The sequence below is a fragment of the Terrapene carolina genome, unplaced genomic scaffold, assembly GCF_002925995.2.
Source record: "Terrapene carolina triunguis isolate 2854851 unplaced genomic scaffold, T_m_triunguis-2.0 Scaffold42, whole genome shotgun sequence".
Taxonomy (NCBI): domain Eukaryota; kingdom Metazoa; phylum Chordata; order Testudines; family Emydidae; genus Terrapene; species Terrapene triunguis.
The window spans coordinates 40,249,991-40,274,822 of NW_020664393.1; the positions used below are offsets into that span (position 1 = coordinate 40,249,991).

Here is a 24,832-nt window from a genome sequence, read left to right on the forward strand (position 1 = left end):
TCCTTAACTCCCATTGACTTCAGTGATAATTTTGTCTCCATAAGAACTGAAATCAGGACTTCAGGATTTGGCCAAGAACCAGTAATTTGCCCCTGGAGTATGTCCTGTTGACCTTCTATTATGTTCATGCAATATCATGATACAACTCAAGTTCATTTGTTCTATGAAATGTGACTCTTTGATTAGATTTTGGTGATGTCCGTGGATAATATTACTCAAATATTTTTGTACACATGTACACGCACACACAGACAAATAATATTGTGTGTATGTCATATATATATTATACACACACCCACACACAGTATTCTGGAATGCGCTTATCCATTGTTCTCACAGGGAAGAAGTTCACATCTTAATGCTTTCCCAACCAACCTCATATCCTTTCGTTTTCATTCTCTTTAATTCTATCTCCCTAGAGCTAAGGACAAATTGAGGCAGAACAACATTATTTCGTTTATGACCCTGGAATCCCTGAAGAGAAGTATCAGAATACTGCTGTTTATATGAAATAATGCTGTACACTGCAAACTTTCATATTTCTCCCCTCTTAAAAACAGATGTCTTTAGGTTGTTCCACCAGTTCAAAAAAGAACTACATAAATTCATGGAGGATAGGTCCATCAATGGCTATTAGCCAGGATGGGCAGGGATGGTGTCCCTAGGTTCTGTTTGCAAGAAGCTTGGAATGAGCAACAGGGAATGGATTGCTTTATGATTACCAGTTCTGTTAATTCCCTATGGGGCACCTGGCAATTGGCCACTGTCGGAAGACAGGATACTGGGCTAGATGGACCTTTGGTCTGACCCAGTATGGCCAATCTTATGTTCTCAGTCCAATCCATGCAGGAACTGATAATCAGTCAACTAATCCAATATAATTAATTAATTTTATTGCTTCTACCTCTGATTACCAGAAACTAAAGTGGTTGGTAAGACCTGATCAAAAATGCTGTCTAGTCAAAGAAAACAGTTTGAATGCCAGTATGATTATTAGCCTTTAAGCTACTGGCTTTCACAGAAACTATGGGGAAGGGCCCTTACCTTCTGTTTTTCAGTATAAGAAACATGCAATTGGAGTGTGTAGTCTTTTTTGCCTGAAATTAAGCTGCAGTGTATGTATCTTTACATTTCACTCTTAATTTTTTCATTTTCTAGTAGGCCATGTGTAAACAAAGTGATATGATTTAAATGACAAAACAGTAGCTTTCTGAGAAGCTTAAGTGTCCCTATCTGCTCACAGGGCAAACATGAACCTAACACTCTCCTCACATGACATCTGTGTGGAATATGCTGACAGATTATTGTTAACACACAGTGAGTTCTAGTGTAAACATGACAGCTTGTGGTAGTTGCAATTTGTGGCAGTAAACAGACTGTTTTCTGGAAATGTTCACCCTCCTACTTCCTAACCGTTTGACAGTGATACTCACTATACACATACGTTTGTAAATATTGGTTCCAATTAAACATCTTTCCTTTTCTTTTTTCCCCACCATTTATTGTTATTTTGTTTACCCTGTTATTTGTTTATATGTATACCAAAATATAATTCCTCTGTCACACTCACTCTGTTTCATACACATACATGCACAGAGCATGTCCTTAGCATTATTGAAAGTAAGGCAGATTCAAAAGTAGGTATTACAAACCAGAATACCAGAGTTGTTAAATATAGGGTTACAGACAGGCAGATTGCTCTGAACCTACATCTCTGCTCTCTCTTTGGTTGCTATATTTGTATGGTTTTTAGGCACATTGTTAGGACTACAGCAGATGAATCTCAAGCACTCTGTAGACTCCAGAATCAGTTCGCAGGAAATAACACAGCTTGCCTTTGTCTGCCCCTCTGCTCCATTTAACTGCAGAGTAGAAGAGTCTTAACCAGTTTCCACTTCACTCTCTGTGCCTGATTGATTTAAATGGCAGGCCCACAAACTTGAGTGGGTTTTCAATAGTTTCCAGAATCATACGGTTTAAAGAGGGATTTACCCAAAGAGGATGATTGATATTAGCATTTTTGGACATCTAAAGACTTTGCCTTTGTGCCAACTCCTACTTCGCTTGGGAGGAGTAGAGGACGTGGTCTGCTGGTCTCCTTCAGTGCAGATTTTGGCCCCCTTGTCTCATGCTCAGAACCAAACCCACTGGTCACACCTAAAACACACCCACTTCTCGTCCTTCTGCATGGCAGTGAAAATTGCTTCTGCAGAGGCCTCCTCCACAGTGTGCTGGGGAATGTTGTGTCTAGTGCATGGCCTTTCTGCTCCTGGGCTCATTAATTTAGGAAACGTGCAGTGTTTCTGCTATGACTGGACCTTCCCTGAACACCAAACCCGATTGAAGGTTTGACCCATAGTCAATTTTTTCTAGTATAAATGTTCTTTCCCTCTTCCGAGGGTGCTCTAGTGTGAAAATCCTCTTTAATCTTTATGGACTGTCATTAAGCTGGGGATCTCAGTGGTAGAAACTGCCATTAATATATTTTAGTAAAAAGTATTAAATTTCCTATTATGATGATAGATGGAGCTAGGACACCTGATACCTTTAAGGTTATGTTGACTTACTTACATCATTTTTTACAGTACCTTCTCCCCAATCATATCTCCTGTTCTCAAATTAAACCAGGTTGCGTGACTTAGAGGGTATCAGTAAATCTCTGAAATACTACAAAGATACTTACCATACACTGGATACCTGGATTCAGAAAGTGGAAGATACTCAGCGAAAGATTCAAGAAAACCAACCAGAAAACAGCAAAGCTTTGGCTAAACAGCTGAACCAGCAAAAGGTACAAAAAGGGAATCCCACCCTGGGGAAAAGTATAGAAACTAATAACTGGAGCCCTGTGATTATTGAAAATACAAAATATGACAAAATAAAACAAAACAAAGTATAAACCAAAATGAAATGAAAAAAATCACCTCACAGCAGAGGCTCCCGTCCCTCAGGTCTGGGCCCAGCTCCCTGCTCCAGTTGTGTAGTGTACAGTGTCACGATATCACTTGTGCAAATTTGGTCTGGCCGCCCCTCTGTCATCATGATGGAGGGGAAGTGCCAAGTGCTATATCAGAACACCTGGAGCAGGGTGCTGAGCCCAGACCCATGAACAGGAACCGCCTGCTACTGGGTGAGTGTGGGGCAGGCTCACTGTACAACAACCTTCCCCCCTCCAGGGTCTCCCATTCCCCGCCGGGCAGGACCCCTCTCCCGCACCTCTTCGCATGGATAAAATGAAATTCCCCAAAAATATAAAAAACTAATGGGGCTTTACTAACAAAAGCAAAAATATTTAATATTTAAAGCAGTGATGTCAATCGCCCTTTAGCTATCTCAGATATCTCTATGACCCCTATTACTGTAGTAACCGAGCACGCCAGTCTTTTATCTTCACAACATCTCTTTGAGGTTGGGAAGTGCTGTTAATCTTATTTACAGATGAGGGTCTGAGGCACAGAGAGACAAAATGACTTGCCCAACATCATGCAGGAAGTCTGTGGCAAAGCGGGCTCTCCAACTCCTAGGCTAGTGTCCTAACCTCTGGGCCATCCTTCCTCTATAACGCCATAATTTTAAATGTAAAGTGTGATTCAGTGCTACTCATGATTATTGTGTCCATGAAAATATTCACACAAAGTCTTCAATAGGACTGCTTGTGTGCTGACAGTTAAGGGAGTGCTGCAGTGCTTTACTGGATTGGCACCAGAGTGCTCAGCACCTTACAGGATTGAGCCCAGGAAGGACAGCCATTCCCTAAATGTTAGGCAAACAGAACCACTTTGCATGAATGTTCGATAATAGTGAATAATAAAGGGGTATGAACATGCCACAGTCAAACAACTGTTTGGGTGTCATCCAAATGTTTATGTAATCCCCTGATAGTGTGTATTTCAGGTCCCACTCTGTGCCTGATCCACCGAGGAAGTGAGTCTGTGACAGCCCTCATTAAAGAACCTGTCTCTTTAGCTAAAAATGTAGCAGCTTTTAGCCCTGCAGGTCTCCAGTTCAGTCCCCAGTGTGTTGGCCAGGATGCAGGCACTGTTTTTACAGTATTCTACCAGCAGTACTCATGCTGAGCTGGATCTAACTCACATGGAACTCAATAGGAGTCTTTCTATTGACTTTCTAGGATTTAGATCAGGACCCAGGATTCCAACTAGCTATACAACACTGAAATGCAAGCAGTGCTATAAATAGTATGATGGTGGGCAATTTAGAAATTCTTATCATAATAATACTTATCAGCCATAACAAAGGGAGAGAAAAGAGTCATTATTATTATTATTATTATTATTATTATGCTGAAGATATACACATATATTTTACAGATGCTGGTTTCTGAAATTGAAATGAAACAAAATAAAATAGATGAATGCCAGAAATATTCAGAGCAATACTCAGCTTCAGTAAAGGTAAGAAAGATTATACACAGATAATACAGTTTAATTTGATAATGTGTCCTTTACATGTATGCTGGTATTGTACAATGGATACAACATTTAAGCAATGGTGCTTTGCTGCTAAATTGCATTATAAATACTTTATTCAATGTCAATTTGATAGAGAGTGCTGATAACTTTTCTGACTGCATTATTTTTACAGGATTATGAACTGCAGACAATGACATATAGGGCTATGGTTGACTCACAACAAAAATCCCCAGTGAAACGCCGGAGAATGCAGAGCTCATCTGACTTCATTATACAAGAGGTAGCTGGATGTTCTTTGACAGGGAAATGTACATTCATTTAGCAGCCTGTTGTAGAGTGGAGGAAATGCAAGACTGGGATTTATTAATAATTAAATATAGTAACCTCACACATGATCCTTACTGTACATAGACAAACCCTGACATGAATGTTATACATTTCACAGTATCTGGTTTTATATCTGGATGTTGGTGTTGATTAACAGTTAAAATGCCCATGAAAAACTTGGATGAGAAACATAGAAAACAGAGAAAAATAAAACTGTTTATTAATACAGTGGGCCAGATCATGTCTCAGGCTGCCACCCCAGGGGGCGCTTTCACCATCACTGTGGTGCCACAAGTCACTGTTGTAGCAGATTCAGAGGCAGTGCCTCTCTGCAGCCTATTTGTGCACGCAAAGGTGCAATTTTATCCCCAGAGGACTGAGAGAGTACAAGAGTGAATGGGGCAGTTTGGCCCTGAAGTGACTCTCTCTAGCTGACAATTCTGAAAGAGGATATGACAGCCAGAAACAAAGACCTAGGCTTATAGGGATAATGATACTCCGTCTATCCATCCAGCTATCAAGGGGTTAAGATTTTGAAGCCCCTCCAACATAAGATAGGGACCTTAGGTCCTCTCACTCAGGCTGGAGCACCATTGGGGATACTACAGCTCTAGGGGGTGGAATTTTCCAAAGCCCCAGGATGACATAGGAGCACAAATGTCATTCAAGTTACTTTGGTACTTTTGAAAATTCCACTCTAGTGCTACAGTAACTCCAGTACCAGATGAGTTAGGATCTTTGTGAGTAGGAAGATTATTTCCTTGAGTTTCTTTTCCTCATATTCCCCCCCCGAGTTTCACCACACCAGTTACATACCTAGCAGATACAGGTCACTTCCATTCAGCCTCTTACATACCAGGCTGACCATTCTTAGGATCAGTTGGTCCTGTGGACAGCCTGTTTATGTGGTTCTTTATGACTATTGTGTCCCTTAAACCAAGATCAAGATTTGTCTTATGAGCTCTGTGCCATATATAACTTTCCTAAAGGCCAGTTTAAGTCTAGAAGTAGTTCTTGGACATTATTTAATGCATTCGAAGTCACTGTGAGTGCTACCATTTTCCCCTTCCCTTTTCCTCTTTTGTTTCTATGCAGTTCATGGATTTACGAACACGCTATACTGCCTTGGTGACCCTGATGACCCAGTATATTAAATTTGCTGGTGACTCTTTGAAAAGACTAGAAGAAGAGGAGGTAGGTCACAGGAAAACAGAAACTATTTTGTTGGGGGCAATAAAACAACTATTGGACTTGGATCATAATTTTAGCTGGAAATACTAAGAACTGAAATTTCTTATATACTGCACAAACATGGGAATATATGGATATTGGACTGTGCGCCTATCATTCTTATAAGCACTGATGTATATTTGCAAAGTCCTCACATTCCATCAGTCCTTCCAGATGGGAGGGTCACATTACAGGGACCCACTGTGATTCACTGAATTCTGCAGAGAAGGAAATTATCTACAGGACAGGAGAAATTATAATGCACTGGGACAGTTTTACTTAAGACCTGGCACAAATTAGCTGGCGGTGTTTGGTCCCTTTGAGTAAAACATTTCTTTATACTTTTTTATTTCTAAAAAACAAGGAAAATATTAAAGTATAGTTCTGTAAAGCAAATAACCTAAATTTCTACCACAAGCCGTCCATCTTTATAAATCATAATTCATCATCTATATTCATAGATAGACAATACTTGCTTTTTAATTTTTGAACGTTTCATTTGAAGTTTTATTTTTACAACAAAAACCACATTGGATATTTGGAATGTGGACTGTATTTATTTGGTGTGTATATTAGGGCTGGATATATGCTGTACTTACAAATGCAAGCTGAAATTTGCCCCTGTGCAGAGAACCAGCCCAACTCCCATGCACTATTAATGTCCTATTTAAGTCCTAGTTACTGTGCTTAAGTAGGACCTAAGCGGTGCTTAGGTCTTCCGTTATCCCTCTGCACAGGGTTGAATTTCACCTGCGGTGTGCACACTAGCTTGCTTTTAATGGATAAGGAATTTTTTATTTAAATAGGGGAGTGCAATAACCCCTTCACTAATTCCTTAAGTTTGCTTCAATGACTTTTAAATGTTTAGGCTTCTTTTTTCTTTTGTCATTCTTCTGCATTGATTCTTTGAGGCAAATGAATTTTTTTCACAGTGAGCATGAGGTCTCGTTAACAAGAATAAATTGAGACTATAAACTGTTTGTTCAGAAATACATAGTTTAAATCAATGCTTTAAAGAATTAAACAAAGAATATTATCTACTCTTTACTTTCTTTAAAAATATCGTGTGTTTCTAAAGCAATTATATATTTACTCTTTAAGGATGATAGGGTCTTAATTTATACACTGTATCCTTATAGCTTTTCTGCCAAATAATATACTGTATGGTTTGTCCAGTATAAAAAATACGTAAAACAGGATTGGAGTTATTTTAACAAGTTTTAATTTTTAATATTTATTTACATAATCATTGGACAAGACCCTGGATCCTTAAAGGGATATTAAATAATCTTGCTGCCAGCTTTGTCTTTGCTGCATGTTCTTCCTGTCGCATATCTCTGAACAGACTGATAACATAAATATGAAAAGTGTGCATCTTTTTTTTTTTTTAACCATGTAGCATCCGTTGCATGAGATATCACTTTTACATGCTAAGTAGCCTTTATGTGTATAATTCACACTGCTGGTAAAAATGAAAACAAAAAAGAAAAATATCTAGAGACGAAGAAATTTGTCGGGTTTGGCTGGTTGGTGTCACGTTTCTCAAGAATAATTGAATTTTATAAACCATTTTTGTCTGTTCCGAGCTGTGTCTTCAAGACTGTCTTTTGCAAAACATATGCAGACTTCTACTTCCTTGATAACTTCTTAGTAGATAATGTAAGGTTGCTTTCTAATTGCAAAACAATATAATAAGCTTCCTTTTGGAATCAAAGTAGCGTATCATGGAGCTTTTCTATTTCAAAGCAGAAACAATCATCATTTTTTTCTGGGATTATACTTCTAATCTCTTCCTCTGGCATTCAGGACTTTATTCTATCCTTGTCTTTGTTAAGAATTCTGAGTGATGTCATTCAGAGTTTGGTGCACAGAAGAAAGGTAAAATAAGGCCCTTGCTATGAAGTCTATGAAATTTAAAATCTAAATTTAAACCTGTGTGCTGTCAGCTCAGCGTTTACCTGCTGAAGCTGAATTCCAGAAAACCATGATGATAGCTGAAGTTTTTGAACCTTTGGGATGTGATGAAGCAGTTGAACAAAGACAGAAAAACACAGTAGGCGAAAATTCAATAGACGAGAGATTTGCAGAAAGATAGTTCTCATAGTAAATCTGAGAGAAGGTGGAAATTCAAATAAAAGAATTCGATACTGACAGAGGTGATAAAATCATAACGGACGGAACATCAAAGCAACTATTGAAGCCTCATGGTCAAGAAAGTGCTGGTAGAAATAATGGGGAAGAGCAGCTATATACAAGAAAGGAAATAACCACCCTTTCTGGTAAATAGCATCAAAACACAGAGAATGGTGGAAAAGGATATCCAGTTCCATGTCAAATTTGTGTCAGTGTTAATATAAATGACGATTCTGGTGCGGCGTGAAATCAACCAATTGCTGATGGAATGAGACAGGAAATGGGGAGAGCCAAAGAAGTTTTCTGAAGTATTAGTGGAAACCATGTTTTAAGAAGAGCAAGGGAAGATGCTCCAACAAAAGAGAAACTTGGGGTGTATTCAGAAACTAACTTTAAGCTAATGATGAAGAGAGATGATGTCATTCAAAAGACTGGAAGGTATGCTGTGGATGCCAACCCGAACAGGCAACAAGAACATCTTTCAATGAGACCGCTTGCTAAAAATCTACATGCTAAAGATCATAGCCTCAAAGGAAGTAGTGACAATGTGTGTGACAACGTAAACTCTGAAGACAATGAGTTGCAAGAGAGTGATGAAATTATATCAACTGTAAAGCAAGAAAGCACCCCCAGAGAGATGAAAGTGTACAAGGGAAGTGAAAAGACAACAAAGCTGAACTTGCAGCCTGTGAGGAAGACAAGCATTTCTGATGCAGGTGAAGGGAACGCAAACAAACTCCATAATGCCCCCTTGGATGACAGTTGTTTTGTAGCAGAAAACAACTTTCCAGAAAGATCAACTCTAAATCCAACTCAAGCAAAGAATATAGTTCAAGCAAATATTGCATATCTGTTTGGTTTTTCTGAGGGAAATACCACAGAGAATCAGCGTATAGAAAATGCTTCAGAAACACTTATATTAAATTCTGAAAAGTCAGGAATACACAGTGGTCCAGATTTAGAGGCACAACATTTAGGGGAGACAAATGTAAAAATAGCCAGTTCAATGAAAGAAATAATTCCAAGGGAAGAGAATATTTTCTCATTTTCAGAAACTGAATTAGCAAAACACAATTTAGAAATGACAGTAGAGAAAATAAAGAGAATTTGACACAGATTAAGATTCATAGTTTGGCCAATACGGGCATCAGCTTGAACAAACAGAGTGTAGAGGATGAAGATTTATTGCTGGTTGCAGAAATGCAGAGTAAAGGTAAAAATCCTAGCACCAAGGTACCTGGAATAGACTATAAGCTCCAGACAGTAAAATATGAAAACACAGAAACTGAACATCCATTCTGGGAAAAAGAAAAGCAAATAAAAAGTAATGACATGGGTTATGAAGAGAAAAAAGAACAGAAAAAATATTGAGGTACCAGTGGTTTCCTCTTAATGCAAATCAAACTCTAATTAAAAATAATTGCCATTCAAAAATCAGTCTAACTCAATATTTGAATCTTGGACAAAAAGATCTGAAAGTGGAGCTGATTTAAAGTTGATTGAGCATAACTAAAAATTAATATATTAATAATCTATTAATCAGTATCGATTCAGAGATGGCAAAACAATTGATTTTTTTCAATAATTTTGAATTTACGTAATCACATTTTAATATCCTAATGTATACCTCCCAGCTGATGCTTTACATTGCTGATCAGAAAGAGCGCAAGATTGCATAACAGAGAACTTAATTTGTGATCCTAGATGCAACTGCAATCAGATTCTCAATTTTAATGGTCTAAAAACACTTTACATTTAATATGTTTGTTGTGTAACTGTCAGCATAAAAGGAGATGCTCCAAAGCTGATCCAGTTTAATCCCAACATCTGTAAGGGTATGTCTGCACTGCAATAAATGACCCACAGCAGCAAGTATCAGAGCCTAGGTCAACAGACTCAAGCCTGTGGGGCTCATGCTGCGGGACTAAAAATAGCAGTGTAGCATTTCAGGCTTGGGCTGGAACTCGGGTTCTGAGACCCACATCTTTTGTGGGGTTGCAGAGCCCAGGTGCCAGCCTGAGCCCGAACGTCTACAATGTTGTGTTTAGCCCCACAGCCTGAGTTGATCCAGGCTCAGAAACTTGCTGCTGCAGGTTGTTTTTTATTTTTTTTCAGTGCATACCTATCCTAAGTGTTTATTTAAAATCATCCAAGCGAAGGAGGAAAAGAGGGAATGAAGCTGCCTTTTCATTAGCACTTCTTGAGATATGTAAGTGTAGTCTCATTGCAACTGAAATCAGACAAGTCTGTTAAAATAAAATAACCTTCTGTTTATTAGAAAAATTGCTTGCTTTTCACCTCACAGTAGGCCTTGCTTTCACTAGGAAGAAAGGTGTGTTCTTACCTCAAGTTAGCTAACATGATAAAATTCTAGTGAAGACAAGGCAATTGTAGTTTGAACACGTTAGCAGGTCGAGATGAAACCTCTTCTCCCTCCTAGTGTCTACCTCCATCTGCTTATGCGTGGAAACTACTAACTGCCCTCTCTTCATTAAGAGTTTACCAGCTCCTAGTTAACACGTGTTAGCTAACACCTGGTAAGAAAACACCTTTTTTCCTAGTGTGGACACATCCTGAGTGTAGCTTCATGTATTGTTTCTTTTCTTGGAGAGATTTCCAAATTTGTGTTGTATTATGTCTGTTGTAAACATAAAACGCTTTAAATTCCTACTGAACCAAACTGGAAATGCTGAACTTCCTTGACCTGTGTGATCCTTGCATATTGTGTTTTGTTCATTACTTGTTGTAGCTATTTGTTTTGAGCAAGAGCATATGCAAGTGGCTGTCTGACTTTTCTAACCGTTAAGTGCTTCCTGAGAGATTCTTTGGGATTTCTCCCCTTTGCGGATTCCTTTATGAAGGATTTTTTCATCTTGAACTAATGGTTTCTTGTCTGAAGCTTACTATATAAGGAGAAGGTGATGGTGGTGGGAACTGCTCATCCTACTGTATTGACATGCCGAATACATGTTAGTAAGTATTTTCAACTATGTCTTGAAAATAATACAACAGATTTCACATGCTATATTAAAAAAGAACAGATTTAAACATTTGTATATTTTAAATTTTCTTATAGATTATAAACAATGAGGCGGCGTCAGCACATGCAGCATATTCAGATCTGATGGAGCAACAAAAGTCAACAATTGATGAGAACAGAAAACTTATGGGAAAGATAAATGAGCTTGAGAAGATGTTAGAGGAATTGAAGAAACAAAAGTTCCATGTAGAACAGGAACTCCCCAAAGTAAAGGAAGCTGCAGAAGATGAGCTGAAGAAACAGCAGAAGTATGTGGAAGAGATATCTTTTCAGAAAACCAAGGCTGAGCAAGAGGCAAAGCGGTATCAGATAGAGCTAGAGAGTATTGCAAAAGAGAAAGTAGCTGCAGAGCAGGAGTTAGAACATGTAAGGCAGCTCACCTTGCAGGCAGAGGCTCAAAGAAGTATAGTTGAAGAAAACCTCAGAGCTTTTAGAACTCAAATAGAGGAAAGTACTGCTACTAGAAGAAAACTTGAAGAGCACCTGAGAAGGAAAGACACAAATCTTCAGGATTTAGAGCAGCAGAAAAAAGCTTTAATGGCAGAACTGAGGAAAAAAACAGAAGGAGAGGAAAAGCTTATGAAACTAATAAAGCAAATGGAACAAGATTTTGAGTATCAAGGGAATCTAGCAGAAAAAAAGCCCCAAGAAAAAGAGAAAACTGAAGCTAGAAGGCAAATAGTTGAAGGCAGATATTCCTTAATAAGAGAAAGCATGCAGTCAACTTGCACATCTGTGCAAGACAAGCATTATCGGGTTGACTCTGAAATGATAGGTTTCCAGAAAAAACAAGAAATAAAGAAAGTAGAGGAGCTTAAACAGCAGGTAGATGAGCTGACTGTTGCCAACAAAAAGGCTGAAAAAAACATTAAAGATCTAAAATACGAACTGAATGATCTTGAACTTCAAAAAGCATCAGCTGAAGAAAAGGCTCGTTTACTAAAAGAGAAATTAGATGATGCCAATAATACACTTAAATGTCTGAAAATTGAGTTGGACCAAAAAGATCAGGTAGAGCAGGGATATTTGCAACAATTGAAAGAACTCGATAGGCAGCTGCACAAAACCACAGGTAAAGCTGAAGAGGTAATGCAAGAGGCCATAGATCTTAAGAAAATTAAAATAAATTATCAAGAAGAGCTGAAATCTCTTCAGCAGGAAAAGGTGCAATTAAAGAGGGAAGTAGAGGAATTGACTAGATCCCACACACAAATTGAAATCACTGTTCAGCATTTAAATTCACAAATCAACTCTCTCCAGAAAGAGAAGCTGATAGCAGAACAAAGAACACAGTCATGCAAAGGAGAAGCAAATAATCTGCAAGATCAGTATAAAAAAATCCAGGAACAGCTGCTTCAAAAGACAAGAGCAGAGAATGAAAATCAACAGAAGATTCAAATGGTGAAAGATGATTTGGCCAAAAGCAATCGTTTGGCAGAATCATTGAAACAAAAGGTCGAGGAGCTTACCAGATCGAATACTGAAACCAAAATAATGATGCAACAAATTCAGTCTGAATCAGAGAGGATTATTCTGGAGAAACAAAGTATTCAGAGAAAAAATGATGCCTTAAAAACCCTAGCAGATGGTTTTAAAGAACAGCTACGTACCACAAATGAACAGTTGCACAAGCAGATAATAATCGAGCAAGAATTCATAAGTAAAGTCAAAAGTCTAGAAGATGACCTAATAAAAACAAAAACATTAGCCAGCGAATTTAAACAGAAGTGTGATAAGCAGAGTGCTTTCAAACTGAACACTGAGATAGAGGTTAAAAATCTAAATGCACAACTAAATGCTTTCACTGTTGAAAAGAGGTTGAGTGAGCAGAAAATACAGCTACAGCAAGCTCATATACAAGAGCTAAATAGTAAACTGAAGAAGCTGCAGGATGAATTCCATCAAAAGACCCTAGATGAACAAATGGCACGCAAAAAGATGGCTCTGTTTCAGGAAGAGTCCATTAGGTTTAAACATTCTGCAGAGGAATTTAGAAAAAAAGTTGAAAAACTACTGGAATCCCATAGCATCACTGAAAATGACATTTCAGGTATAAGACTGGAATGTGTCACTCTTCAGCAAGAAAAAAATATGGCTGAAGAGAATATTAAATTGTACAAGATGCAAATTGAAGATCTGCAAGAAAGACTTCAGAAATGTCGTGAGCAACTACAACAAGGAAAGCATGCTGAAATGGATTATTTTCAGAAATATCGGAAACTTGAGGAGGAATTGGAGGTACAGAGGCGTATGGTGGAGATCCTAAAACAGGATATGGACGTGCCAATGACGGAACGTGAACACCAGTTCCTAATGTTTCAGAATGGAGTTAAGCAACATCATAACATAAAAGATTCTATATTCAAATTGGACTGTGAGAAGAAGGTAAGGGAGTTTAATTACCTGGGAGAAACCTCACCTAGAGATTTAGAACAACTTCATCCATGTGCAAAAACTACTTCTTCGTTGTTAAGACAGAAACAGGAGAGACAGGTTGATATAAACATTCCGGGGTTTAAAATGGATCGATTAGGAGAAAAGAAGCTGCACCTGGGTGCTGATGATACAGAACTAAAAGAGGCACAGCTCCAGTTGTCAAGAACAAACCAATCCCTAGAAGATGATACAGGCCAACAGTCTTTTACAGAGTTTGTTTCTCAGACAAGCACCCAGCTCCAGATAACTTTTGATAAAACAAACCCTATGACAAAAATATCAGAAATAGACAAATTAAGAGATAAAAATCTTCACACTTCCTGGCATGAAGAAGAAAAACATGGAACGGGACTAGTAAAGCTCATGCACCCTTTGGAGGTATACTCTAAGTTTTGTTGACATTTGCCTTGCTCTGGTGCTGGTTTTTACTGTTCCATTCTTTAAAATGTGGTATTGCTCTTCTATGCTCTCTGTTGTATACTTTTTTTTATTCTGGTGTATGGGGACTTCTTCTGCTTATCTGTGAATACAAAAAAGACTAAAATACTCAAATATTTGCAATAGGATTATTTGAATCTATATTTTTATTTGTTAAAGGTTTATGTACATTATAGAAATTCACATACAATGGTTATACTCAGTTACGGTTAAAAGTGCATTGAGTGATATCAATAAGTGCAGGTAATAACAAGCACAGAATAAAATTTCTACCTTGCATTTCAGCCACATTCCCATTAATCTATCCCTTTTAAATAAATATTTGAGGTGTACAATTTTTAAAAAAAAATCTAGTTAATTATATTCTGTACTATCCAGGCTAATAAAATTTCTTATTCATGATTTCTGCTGTTCACTTTCTCCATTGCATTCTTCTGGTGGTGGACTTTGGACTGAATTGTGTAAAGTGCAAATTACGTTCTCCAGCTCTATTGCTCATTGTGTCAAAAAATTCCTGTTTACAGATAGTGAAGAGCAAGCAATATGATGTGCTTGTTGAAGTTACAACATTAAAACAAGAAAATGACAAGAATCTTGGTAATGAAGACAGGATGTTTGAGGGATACCAAACATCTGAAGGTTTAAGGGGAGAAGATTTTCCAAAGATTAGCTCTTTCTTAGAGGGCAAGAATATGAAGAATGTTGATATGGTTCACTACGAATATTCTGCTGAGGAAGATGATCTTAAATTTCAAGGTCTCCGACATGATGTAACTGCCAGGCAGTTGGTTGAAGTGAAGCTTCTAGACAGGAGCACAGTTGAACAGCTCCATTCAGGGCAGAAGTCATTTGACGAGGTTCAGAAAAGTCTTGAAATGTTTTTAACTAAGCCTACTGCTATAGCTGGGCTGTACATTGAATCCAGCAAAGAAATAATCTCTTTTGCTTTAGCAGCAAAGAAAAGAATAATTGAAAAAACATTAGCATTAGCATTTTTAGAAGCCCAGGCTGCCACGGGTTTCATCATTGATCCCACAACAGGTCAGAAATATTCTGTCGATGACTCAATTGTTAGAGGACTTGTAGATAATGAATTCAAAGGTAGACTACTTGAGGCAGAGAAAGCAGTTTTAGGATATTATTGTTCTGGTAAAATCATATCAGTGTATCAAGCTATTGAAGCTAGAATCCTGGAAAGACAAAAAGGTAAAAATATTCTTGAAGTCCAGGTTGCAAGTGGGGGAATTATTGACCCTGTAAGAAGTGTTCGTATTCCTCCAGATGTCGCAGTGCAGCTAGGCTTGCTAAATAACACAATTTTAAAATTTTTACATGAACCTTCTAGTAATGCAAAATGTTTTCAAAACCCAAATAATAGGCAAGCCATGTACTACTATGAATTGCTGAAAATTTGTGTGTTTGATGTAGATAGCAAATGTGTTCTGCTTCCAGTTGGGGACAGAAAAATTACTAGCCCATCAGCAGAAAAAGTTCATAAGATTTCCGTAGTAGACATCAAAACTGGAACAGAAATGACTTCATATGAGGCTTATCAAAGGGATTTAATTGATAAAAGTACATATCTTGAGCTATTAGAATGGGAATTTCAGTGGAAGGAGTCTACGTGTTTTGATTCCCGTGGAAACTCTTCTCTTTTGCTAACAGATCTCAAAACTGGAATACAGTTTAATATTGAAGAGGCATTAACACAGGGTACAATTGACAGAACATTAGTCAACAAATATAAGGAAGGCCTCATCACAGCTAATGAGTTTGGTGATATTTTGCTGAGCAGTTCACGACCATGTAAAGATTTGAACAGCCCTATTGCAGGATACTGGCTTTCTGACACCAATGAAAGAATTACAGTTCTAAAAGCCTCACGCAAAAACTTGGTCGATAGAATTACTGCCATAAGGTGTCTTGAAGCTCAAGCCAGTACAGGAGGCATAATTGATCCATTTACTGGGAAAAAATACAGTGTTTCAGAAGCTTTGCAAAGGGAGTTAATTGATGAAATAAGTGCTAAGCAAATTCAACAGTGTGAGTTAGTCTTTACTGGGATCATTCATCCTGTAACAAACAAAATTATATCAGCCATTGAAGCTATGAATGTAAATATCCTGAACAAAGACACAGGCATTCGCTGCCTGCAGTATCAATACTTGACTGGTGGACTAATAGATCCAAAATCTCATTGCAGGTTGTCTATGGAAGATGCTATTAAGAATGGCATTATTGATGCTATCACAGCTACAAAAATGAAAGATGACAAGTCACATGTTAAAGCCATTACATGCCCCAAAACAAAGAAGAAGTTAACATACAAAGAAGCCTTGGAAAAATCTATTTTTGATTGCCACACAGGGCTACGATTATTAGAAGCAACTGAGCCCATTAAGATAGGAATTTCTAGTCTTTATTATGCTTCGTAATCCAACAGTGATTTTGGTACTCACTTTTGGGCCAGATCCAAAGTCCATTCAGTAAAGACTCCCATTGATCACTAGGCTGTTGGTGGGGAACTACTAATACTATTGTGTAATCATGTGAGAGTGATAACATACTATACAAGTTAGACACCATAAAGGAATAAAGTTCATAATAGGCGTGAAGTGCTGCAGTGTTTACATGGTTTCATTAGGCAAAAGTCCAATTGACTTCAAAATAGGAACTGTTTTGTGTATAATATTACATCCAGCCATGATGTCTTGATTTGGCATTTCAAACTGCTCTTAAATCTTAAAAAAACAAATATTTTATATTACAAAGGTATCAAAATGTGGTGTAGAGATTTAGGCTTAAATCTTTGGAACACTTATGCACACAAGATTACTCACATGCATAAAGCTACTCATATATTTAGCATTTGCAGAATTAGGTCATACATTTGTAGTCTGGAGTGGTATTGTTTAAATTTCTCATCAACATGATTTTCCACTGATTTCAGAGAAAACATGGATCAGTGCAATTAGTTTTTCATACAGCTGCAGTATGTACGAGATAAGATGTATTGATATGAAGTGCTTAGTTTTTTAAACCATTTTAAAATGTTCTTTCCTTTTTTCTTGTGATAAGTGAAAGCGTTTCAACACATTTTTAAGTACTGAAAAGTTTCCAACTACTATAAAACTCTGGTTAAAAATCATATACTATTTGACACAAACTACAAATTCATAATATATTTATTGCGGACAAAATGGTGACTCTTCTGATTATTTTTCAGTATATCTTGGTTCGAAGACTATAATAACACTGTATTTCCTCCTAAATGTAATTTAGTAACCTATCCCAGTGTACTCCGGAAGTGTGATACCCAGTGCTGGCTATAGGCATATAAGACTAATGCAAAGGCAGCAATTCAAAGATGTTTAGCTTTTCTGACTACAAGCATTATTTAGATTTTAATTATTGAGTAGTGGCTGGGAGGTTAATCTATTTCTGTACTGTCTATAAAATGGTTCGTGTGTGTGTGTGTGAATATGTATATACCGTAGCGATTTTAGAATCTGTGCAACTATCTTGGAGGAATTACCTCTATTAATGTCTCCAGTTATATTGCATATACATATATATTTTCATATAGGTGACAGTAATGCATAAGGTAAAATAAATAAATAAAACTACTCAAACTATTGTAGCTTTTGTGGTAATAGTGGCATTATGAGAGGATTGAGAGTTTGTGGGTCTGACAACTTAATATCTCAACTGTTTAAATAAATGTATTTTTTACGATGCACATTACCCCCCAGAAGTCAATGGAAGAGGAAAAGAAAGAGCATGTTGAGAAAGCTGGGGATTTACTGAAATGGGTGTCAAACATCAGCAAGACCCTCAGCAAGGGAGAAAGAGAAAAGGCTGAAAAGGCAGACTTGCCTAAGCAGCAGGTACTCAAAGATTTCTTGATAGAACACCACTGTTTTTCTGTTGTTGTTCTTTGTCCTGGTTAATATGCGCAAAGGTTTCCATAAATATTTTTGTGCTACTCGAAAGATTTAATTTCACATTTGGTTCTGAGGGAAATATTTTAAAATGTTAATAAAATACATTTACAAATATGAAAACATTTAAGAGAACAAGATATTTTGCAGCACTCTTAAGAAAAAAAATATAGTCTGCCCTCTGGGATGTGAAGATCCCAAAATGTGACATGTTCTGACTACAGAAGGCTGACCTATCCAGAGGTAAAGTCGGGGCACAAGGCCACTAATATAGAAGGAACACAACTCTGAACCTAGGAGCTACAGAACCAACTGGGTATACAGCTTATATAAATGATCTCTGCCTTCTGCACAATGTACATCCAATTCTGGGTCTGTTTCCTCATCTTGCAGGAGTTACTATAGCACTAGTAATACCCATGCTACCTCCAGTAAAGAAGGAATGGGAGGGGGAAGGGATGGGATCCCAGACCAGTTTTCATTTTCTTACAAAATAAAAGTACTTTGAATTGGAATAGGTGAGAGCTACTCTCATCCATTGAGCACTGGAGGTCTCCTCTCCCATGATTCTTCAGTTGATGGTGGCTTCATTCCTGCCTCCCGCAAGAGTGCTATTTTAGGGAAAGGAGATACAGAGTGGGTCTGCGGGGATCCTTTACCCTATACTGAGCTCTGTGAGTGAGACTTGGTGGTCAGATTGCCTCACTTATTTGCATTTTTTCCCTTGCTTGACTGTCAGTTAGCAAAGGAGGAACCCATTTACCATGTTAAGACACCGGGGGAGACACTGAGTAATATTTCTAAGCAATTCTGATTGTATAGGTCAGACTCTACCAGTGGGAAGGGGACACATTTAAGTGGCCACATAAGGTATTGTGTGTAGCTGGCTCTTTTTCGAGTAGTGTCCCTATGGGTGCTCCATTTCAAGATGTGTGCATGCCTGTGCACTCTGGATCAGAGATTTTTCATCAGCAATGTCCGTGGATCCATACCTCCATCCTAGACATCCTGGTCCTCCGGTATGAGGGCATATAGTGAGAGGCGGAACTGCTGCCACTCCAGTTCTCCCTCAGCTGCCTGCGGCTTGAGATGAGCATTGCGGTGTCCTCCAGCTAGCCTAGTGCCTTGCTATACCTCTCACTAACATTTCTGTATTTTCTAAGTATTCTTTTCTTTACTTTTATTTAGCACAATTTTCACTTAAAAGGGGGGGGGGCGGGGGTTCCACCTCCCTTTCTTTGGCCTGAATTGTGCCTTTGTTTTTCTTGGGCCTTTGATCCACGGTCTTGAGTGCTGGCTATGCCCAAGAACCCAGGCTTTGAACCCTGCCAAACCTGCCATAGGTCTTTCCCTGGCAGCGTTGGACATTAAAGCTGGCTTGAGTTGTCTCACATCCCCTCCAAATTCAAGAGCTACTCAGAGTATAAGAGCAGGTCTAATACGTTGATGGGGGACAGGCTCAAACCCTTGTTAATGGAGCACTCACTGACACCAACAGGATCTGAATCACCCTCCCTGTACACTAGATCCGCAGAGCTCTGGTGACCATCTCTATTGTGATGGTAAGCAAAGACCCAGGGTGCCCTTCAGAACCATCTTAACCATCAAAGAAGAGAAGGGTCCCTTCCCCAGAACAGGAAACGAGAAAGGGAAAGTCATCCAGTCGATCTAGGTCTCAGGAGACCTTGCGTCTCATTATGCATACAGCTGAGGCTCCCATCCCCTCTGCTATGGAGATCATGGCACTGGCTAAGAAGACCATGCCGCATACCAAGAAACTGTCTGGTAAACTATGTTAAGCAGTACCTACATTGGCACTGAACTCTATGGCTTCAATACATAAGGACTCCAGAGCCAGGCTGAAATCATCGATACCATCTCCAGCAACCAGACGTGAAGGACGTACTGATTGTACTTCAGCACCATCTATGGTACCTCCAGATATTCTGACTCCCGATATTTCCTACTCTAGAGTCCCTGGTACTGTCCAGTCTTTTGACTAATGTGGACGTTCAGATCCTGGAGCATCTGAGTCACCATTGCTGAGGAATAGAGACACACTCCCCACCAGTACTGCCTACCTGACAGAGCCTACTTACCCTCTTCTACCATTTTCAATGATGTCTTGCCCTCCAGTACCATCTTGGCCTCCAGTCCCTCATAAACTCTTTGAGGGTACACAGACACATTTCCAGCCAATCCCAACTCAGCACCATCTGGTACCTTCATATCAACAGCCTCTGATAACCATGCATTTACGGGACCCCTTTGGGGCCCTGGTGCCAACTTAACCATTGGTATTGACACCATTTGCCCCTCCAATTGGCACAGGAGATGTCTCCTCATCAGATTCTGAACTATCTATACAGGATTTCCCTTTTCAATCTCCTTCACTCGGGGTACACTCTAGCAAGGGGTACACCCAACCCTAGCAAGTATAACAGTGGGGTCTTGCCCCATTCCCTTATGCCCCACCAAGATGGGTGTATTGGAACCTATAGGCCCCTTATGGTGATTAGTTTTACTGGGTACCATCTCATAAGAGGCTATATCAAGAGCAATAAATGGTGCACTCAGGTCCCTCCACACAGTGGAATCATACAAAGGAGCAAGAGCTGCGGAGGAAGAAACATCACTTTCCCGCAAATCCTCTTCCTCACCAAATGAGGCTGTCATGCCTCCCTCACCATCTTATGCTGATGATTTCAAGACTTTTCTGGACCTTATGAAGTGTATAGAGGAGATCCTATATATCCCATTGAAAGAGAAGGAACCCCAACACTCCTTGTTGGACATCCTTCACACATCTTGTCTGAGCAAAATCACCCTGCCCATTAATGATGCTCTGTTGTCCTGGGCACGTACTGTGTGTCAAACCCCAGCTACTGCACTGCCTATGTGTAAATGGTTGGACAAAAAGTATTACATCCCACCCAAAGGATCAAAATATTTCTTTTCCCATCCTACACCCAACTCTCTGCTCATGGAAGTAGTCAACAAACGGAATAGACAACATTGATTCCATTCCATTCCTTCTGATAAAAAACAAAGAGGACTGGACCTTCTGGCATGGAAAAATGTACTCCTCTGCCACACCGCACTTCAGAGTAACCAATTACCAAACCCTGTTGACGAAATACAATTTTACAAACTATTCCAAATTTTCACCGTTTGTTGAACACTCGCCCCAGGATCAGAGGAAACAAGTTCAAACTCTCGTAGCAAATGGCCAGACAATTGCCAGGACATCTCTTCAGCCCTGATTAGATGGCTGCAGCAGTAATCAGGTGTAGAGCTTTTTGTCTGCAATCCTCTGTGAGTTACAAAACACGATTGATTGTCCCACCCTTCAAGGGACCCAAGTTATTCAGCAATGCTATGGATGGGTCACTTCACTTTCTTAAGGATTCTGGGTGAAGCTACGATCTCTGGGCATGTTTACACTTATGGCAAAGAAAAAGTACAGTGGGTCACAGATGGCTCAACGGTCTCACTCAGTCAACTACCAGCTCATGAGAACAGCTCAGCCCTTCAGGAAGAAGCCCAGGTTCTCATAGAAAGGACTGCCCTGTACTGCAACCTTCCAGTTGGCAGTATCTTTGAAATGACAATTTAGACCCATTGATGAAGGGTCACAAACTCTCCTGTTCCAGATTTTATGCTTCACGTATCCCCCTTCCACCTGGTGGGGCCTCTCTCTCTCTCTCTCTCTCTCTCATTCCCTACCTTCCTGAGAGCTCATCATCTAGGAGAGATGGATCTTGGAGGTGATATTTACAGATTACTCCATCCAGTTCAGCTTACTTCTACCTCCTCACCTCCTTCTCTCTGCAGGGACCCCTCTCATGAGAGTCTCGAGGTGCAGTCCCTGTTAACACTGGGGGCAATCAAGCCTGTCCCACCTGACTTAGTCAGGAAAGAATTTTATTACACATTTCCTGGTTCCAAAGAAAAATGGGGGATGGAGACCAATTCTGGACCTCAGGACAATAAACAGCTTTGTCCACACTTAACAGTTCAGAATGGTAGCAAAAATTAGAAGTGATCATTAGGAGCAATAATTCCCTCTCTGGACCTGGGAGATTGGTTTGCCTTCCTCGACCTTCAGGTAATTTATTTCCATATAGCCATGCCTCCTTCACACAGATGTTTCCTATGTTTTGTGATGCACAGAGACCGCTACCACTATTGAGTTGTACCTTTCAGCCTTTGTACTGCTCGAATGGTCTTTACCAAAGTTCTGTTGGCTGCCACATCCCATCTTCATCAGATGGGAATAATCATTTACCCCTACCTGGATGATTGACTCCCAAAAGGCTGGTCATTCCTCGAAGCACAGACAGCAACCAGAAGATCTTATCTCTGTTCCACTCACTGGGCCATCTCTTCAGTGTGGAAAAGTCTACTGTCACGCCCACCCAACAAATAGACTTCATCAGAGCTACTCTGGACTCCTCTACAGACAGAGCATACTTGCCCAAGGGCAAGAAGAGCTCTTGCTTTTTACCTAGACAGGACTAGGTCCGTTATGGCTTCATCCAGACTTTTTATCTCTAGTGCAGGGTGCATAAAAGGACAGGTGACTTCCACTCAAATGGGTTGCATGATGGATTTTAACCTGCTACAAAGTCTCAAGGGATCACCCACCTCCAAGAGTTATTGCTTATTTCACCAGGGTTCAGTCTACCTCTCTTGCCCTGCCGAGAAACAAACCTATCTCAGAGATCTGCAGAGAAGCCACCTGGTCTTCAATATATACAGTCTCCCAGCACTACTCTCTTGTGATTGCTTCCAGAGCTGATGTGGCTTTTGGTGACACTGTTCTACAATCTTTGCTGAATCCACCTCCTCAACACTCTCCTCTGTGATGGAAGTACTGCTCGGAAGTCTCCTGATATGGAACACCCATAGGGACATCACTTGAAGAAAGAGAGGGTACTCAACTTGTGCAGTAACTGGAATTATTCGAGATGTGTGTCCCTATGGGTGCTCCGTTGCCTGCCCTCATTCCCCTCTGTCTCAGAGTCTCTTATTGGAGTTTCTTGGTTGAGAAGGAACTGGAGTGGTGGTGGATCCACCCCTCCCTATATGCCCTTGTGCCAGAGCACGAGGGTGTCTAGTGCACAGGCGCGGACACTGCTGACAAAATGCCTCCAATCCAGAGTGCACAGGCATGCGCATATCCTGATGTGGAGCACCCCCCTAGAGGGACACATCTTGAAGTACTCCATTTACCATACAAGGTGAGTCCTCTCTCCTTCAAAAGGAGAAGTGCTGCTTTAAAATAGAGAGTGATCTGTGCAGCCCTTTAGCCTTTGGTGATCATGGAAGCAATCCTGGGCTGGGCATGGCCCTTTATGAGTCAGGTGACTACCATTTTGAAAAATCACGATTTGCTAAAAATTTCCACACAATTGCTAGAGACCTCATTTTAGCCCATTCATAGATTAGGAAACCACTCTTGTATCTCAGGTAGCACTCTTAGATAACTGTTGACAAATATTGGCTATTTAATGGCAGCCAATGTATCTTCATGGCTTTTATACAGGGAAAAAAAGGGAGGGAGCAAACCTCAGGTCTGTTCTCTAGACCATTTTAACTACACCAGCTGTCTCCTATTCCCTCCCCGCCTTCTAATCACTTTTCAGAAATAACATGTACACTTAAAAGTTAAGAGGTTCCTACTTTTCTTGTTGGCTTGCATATATCTGCTTCTCTCCATCCATGCTATTCTGAAGGAGAGTCTCTTAAAGTTGAAATGCTAATTCAGTACACAAGAAGAAGGTGATAAGTGGGTAATAGGAACAGTGGAAAAATTATAAATATTATTGTTGGCAACCAACCCTAACTTTTAAAGGAAACCAAGATGCTGAACTGGTGAAGAAATGCATGGTTCTTCCCACATGCTTTCTTCTCAACATGGCAGTGAGTAGCTTGGACTCTATCCAGATTAGAATCAGCATTATGCTAACATGGTTTCCTGGAGCAGTGTAGATAACGATATTTCATTATAAACCTGTAATTGCTAGTTTGTAAGCTACCCTGCTGTATAGTATTATAACATGGTTGTAAGAAAACAAGAATCTCTCTCCACTCTGGTCAGAGACACTGTGCTACACAACCTTTTATCTGTTTTTAGTGTTAAAAGACCTGATATAGTTTTTGACTTGCTTCATTATCAATTGCCACATTGATAATGTTCATAAAGTCAGACATAAAAATAAAGCACCTGGTCATCTGTACTGGGGTGTAGTGTAAGAAATATAGGGTGAAATCGCCTTAATCAGCACCCTGAAAAGCTTCACTCCCAGTTAATTGTAAAATTTCCAGGGGGTGGGGGAGGAGCAATAGTTTAAATATATAGTTTAATATATTTAGCTACCAGGTTGCACGCTATCCTCTGGAATGAGCCTTTGTTTCAGATATTTACTGCAGTTAATGGGTGTAAAGTGGTTTAGGTGAATATAAATTTCCAATTGTGAAGTCCCTTGTTCATTGCATGCTGCTTCCCTCCTCTCCTGGGGCTGACTTGGCTGGATGGTCGTATGAGCAGCCTCAGGATCATATGAATGTTTTGTGACTTAGTTTAGTTTATTTAATTATCCTTTTAGATTAGAATGCACATAACAAGCTAACATCTACTTTTCTATTCTCTCTTTTCAGACATATGCACTGTGGAGAACTGAATTTTGATTGTATATTTTTCAGATTTCCGCTGATGAAATAGCAACCAAGAAAGAACAAATATCTGAGGCTTTGCAGACTACACAGTCATTTTTGGCTAAACACAGTGACAAGTATGTTAAATTTTATCACAGCATTTTGTTAATATAACTGTAACTAAATTACTGCATCAT

At 39.4% G+C, this 24,832-nt stretch overlaps 1 protein-coding gene across 2 annotated transcripts in view; it reads left to right on the forward strand.

Annotated features, from left to right (window-relative positions):
• The window catches only part of DST (dystonin), a 361,566-nt gene that overhangs the window by 176,092 nt on the left and 160,642 nt on the right, over positions 1-24,832 (forward strand). The window contains exons 19-25 of one of the 2 annotated variants that reach the window (XM_026654900.1): positions 2,629-2,791; positions 4,329-4,412; positions 4,603-4,710; positions 5,853-5,955; positions 10,449-10,469; positions 11,222-13,974; positions 14,559-16,469. In XM_026654900.1, coding sequence (XP_026510685.1) covers positions 2,629-2,791; positions 4,329-4,412; positions 4,603-4,710; positions 5,853-5,955; positions 10,449-10,469; positions 11,222-13,974; positions 14,559-16,469 — 5,143 coding nt within the window. Of the gene's footprint in view, positions 1-2,628; positions 2,792-4,328; positions 4,413-4,602; positions 4,711-5,852; positions 5,956-10,448; positions 10,470-11,221; positions 13,975-14,558; positions 16,470-17,786; positions 17,922-24,683; positions 24,773-24,832 lie in introns of those variants that run through there. The other variant, XM_026654897.1, reaches the window with a different exon arrangement.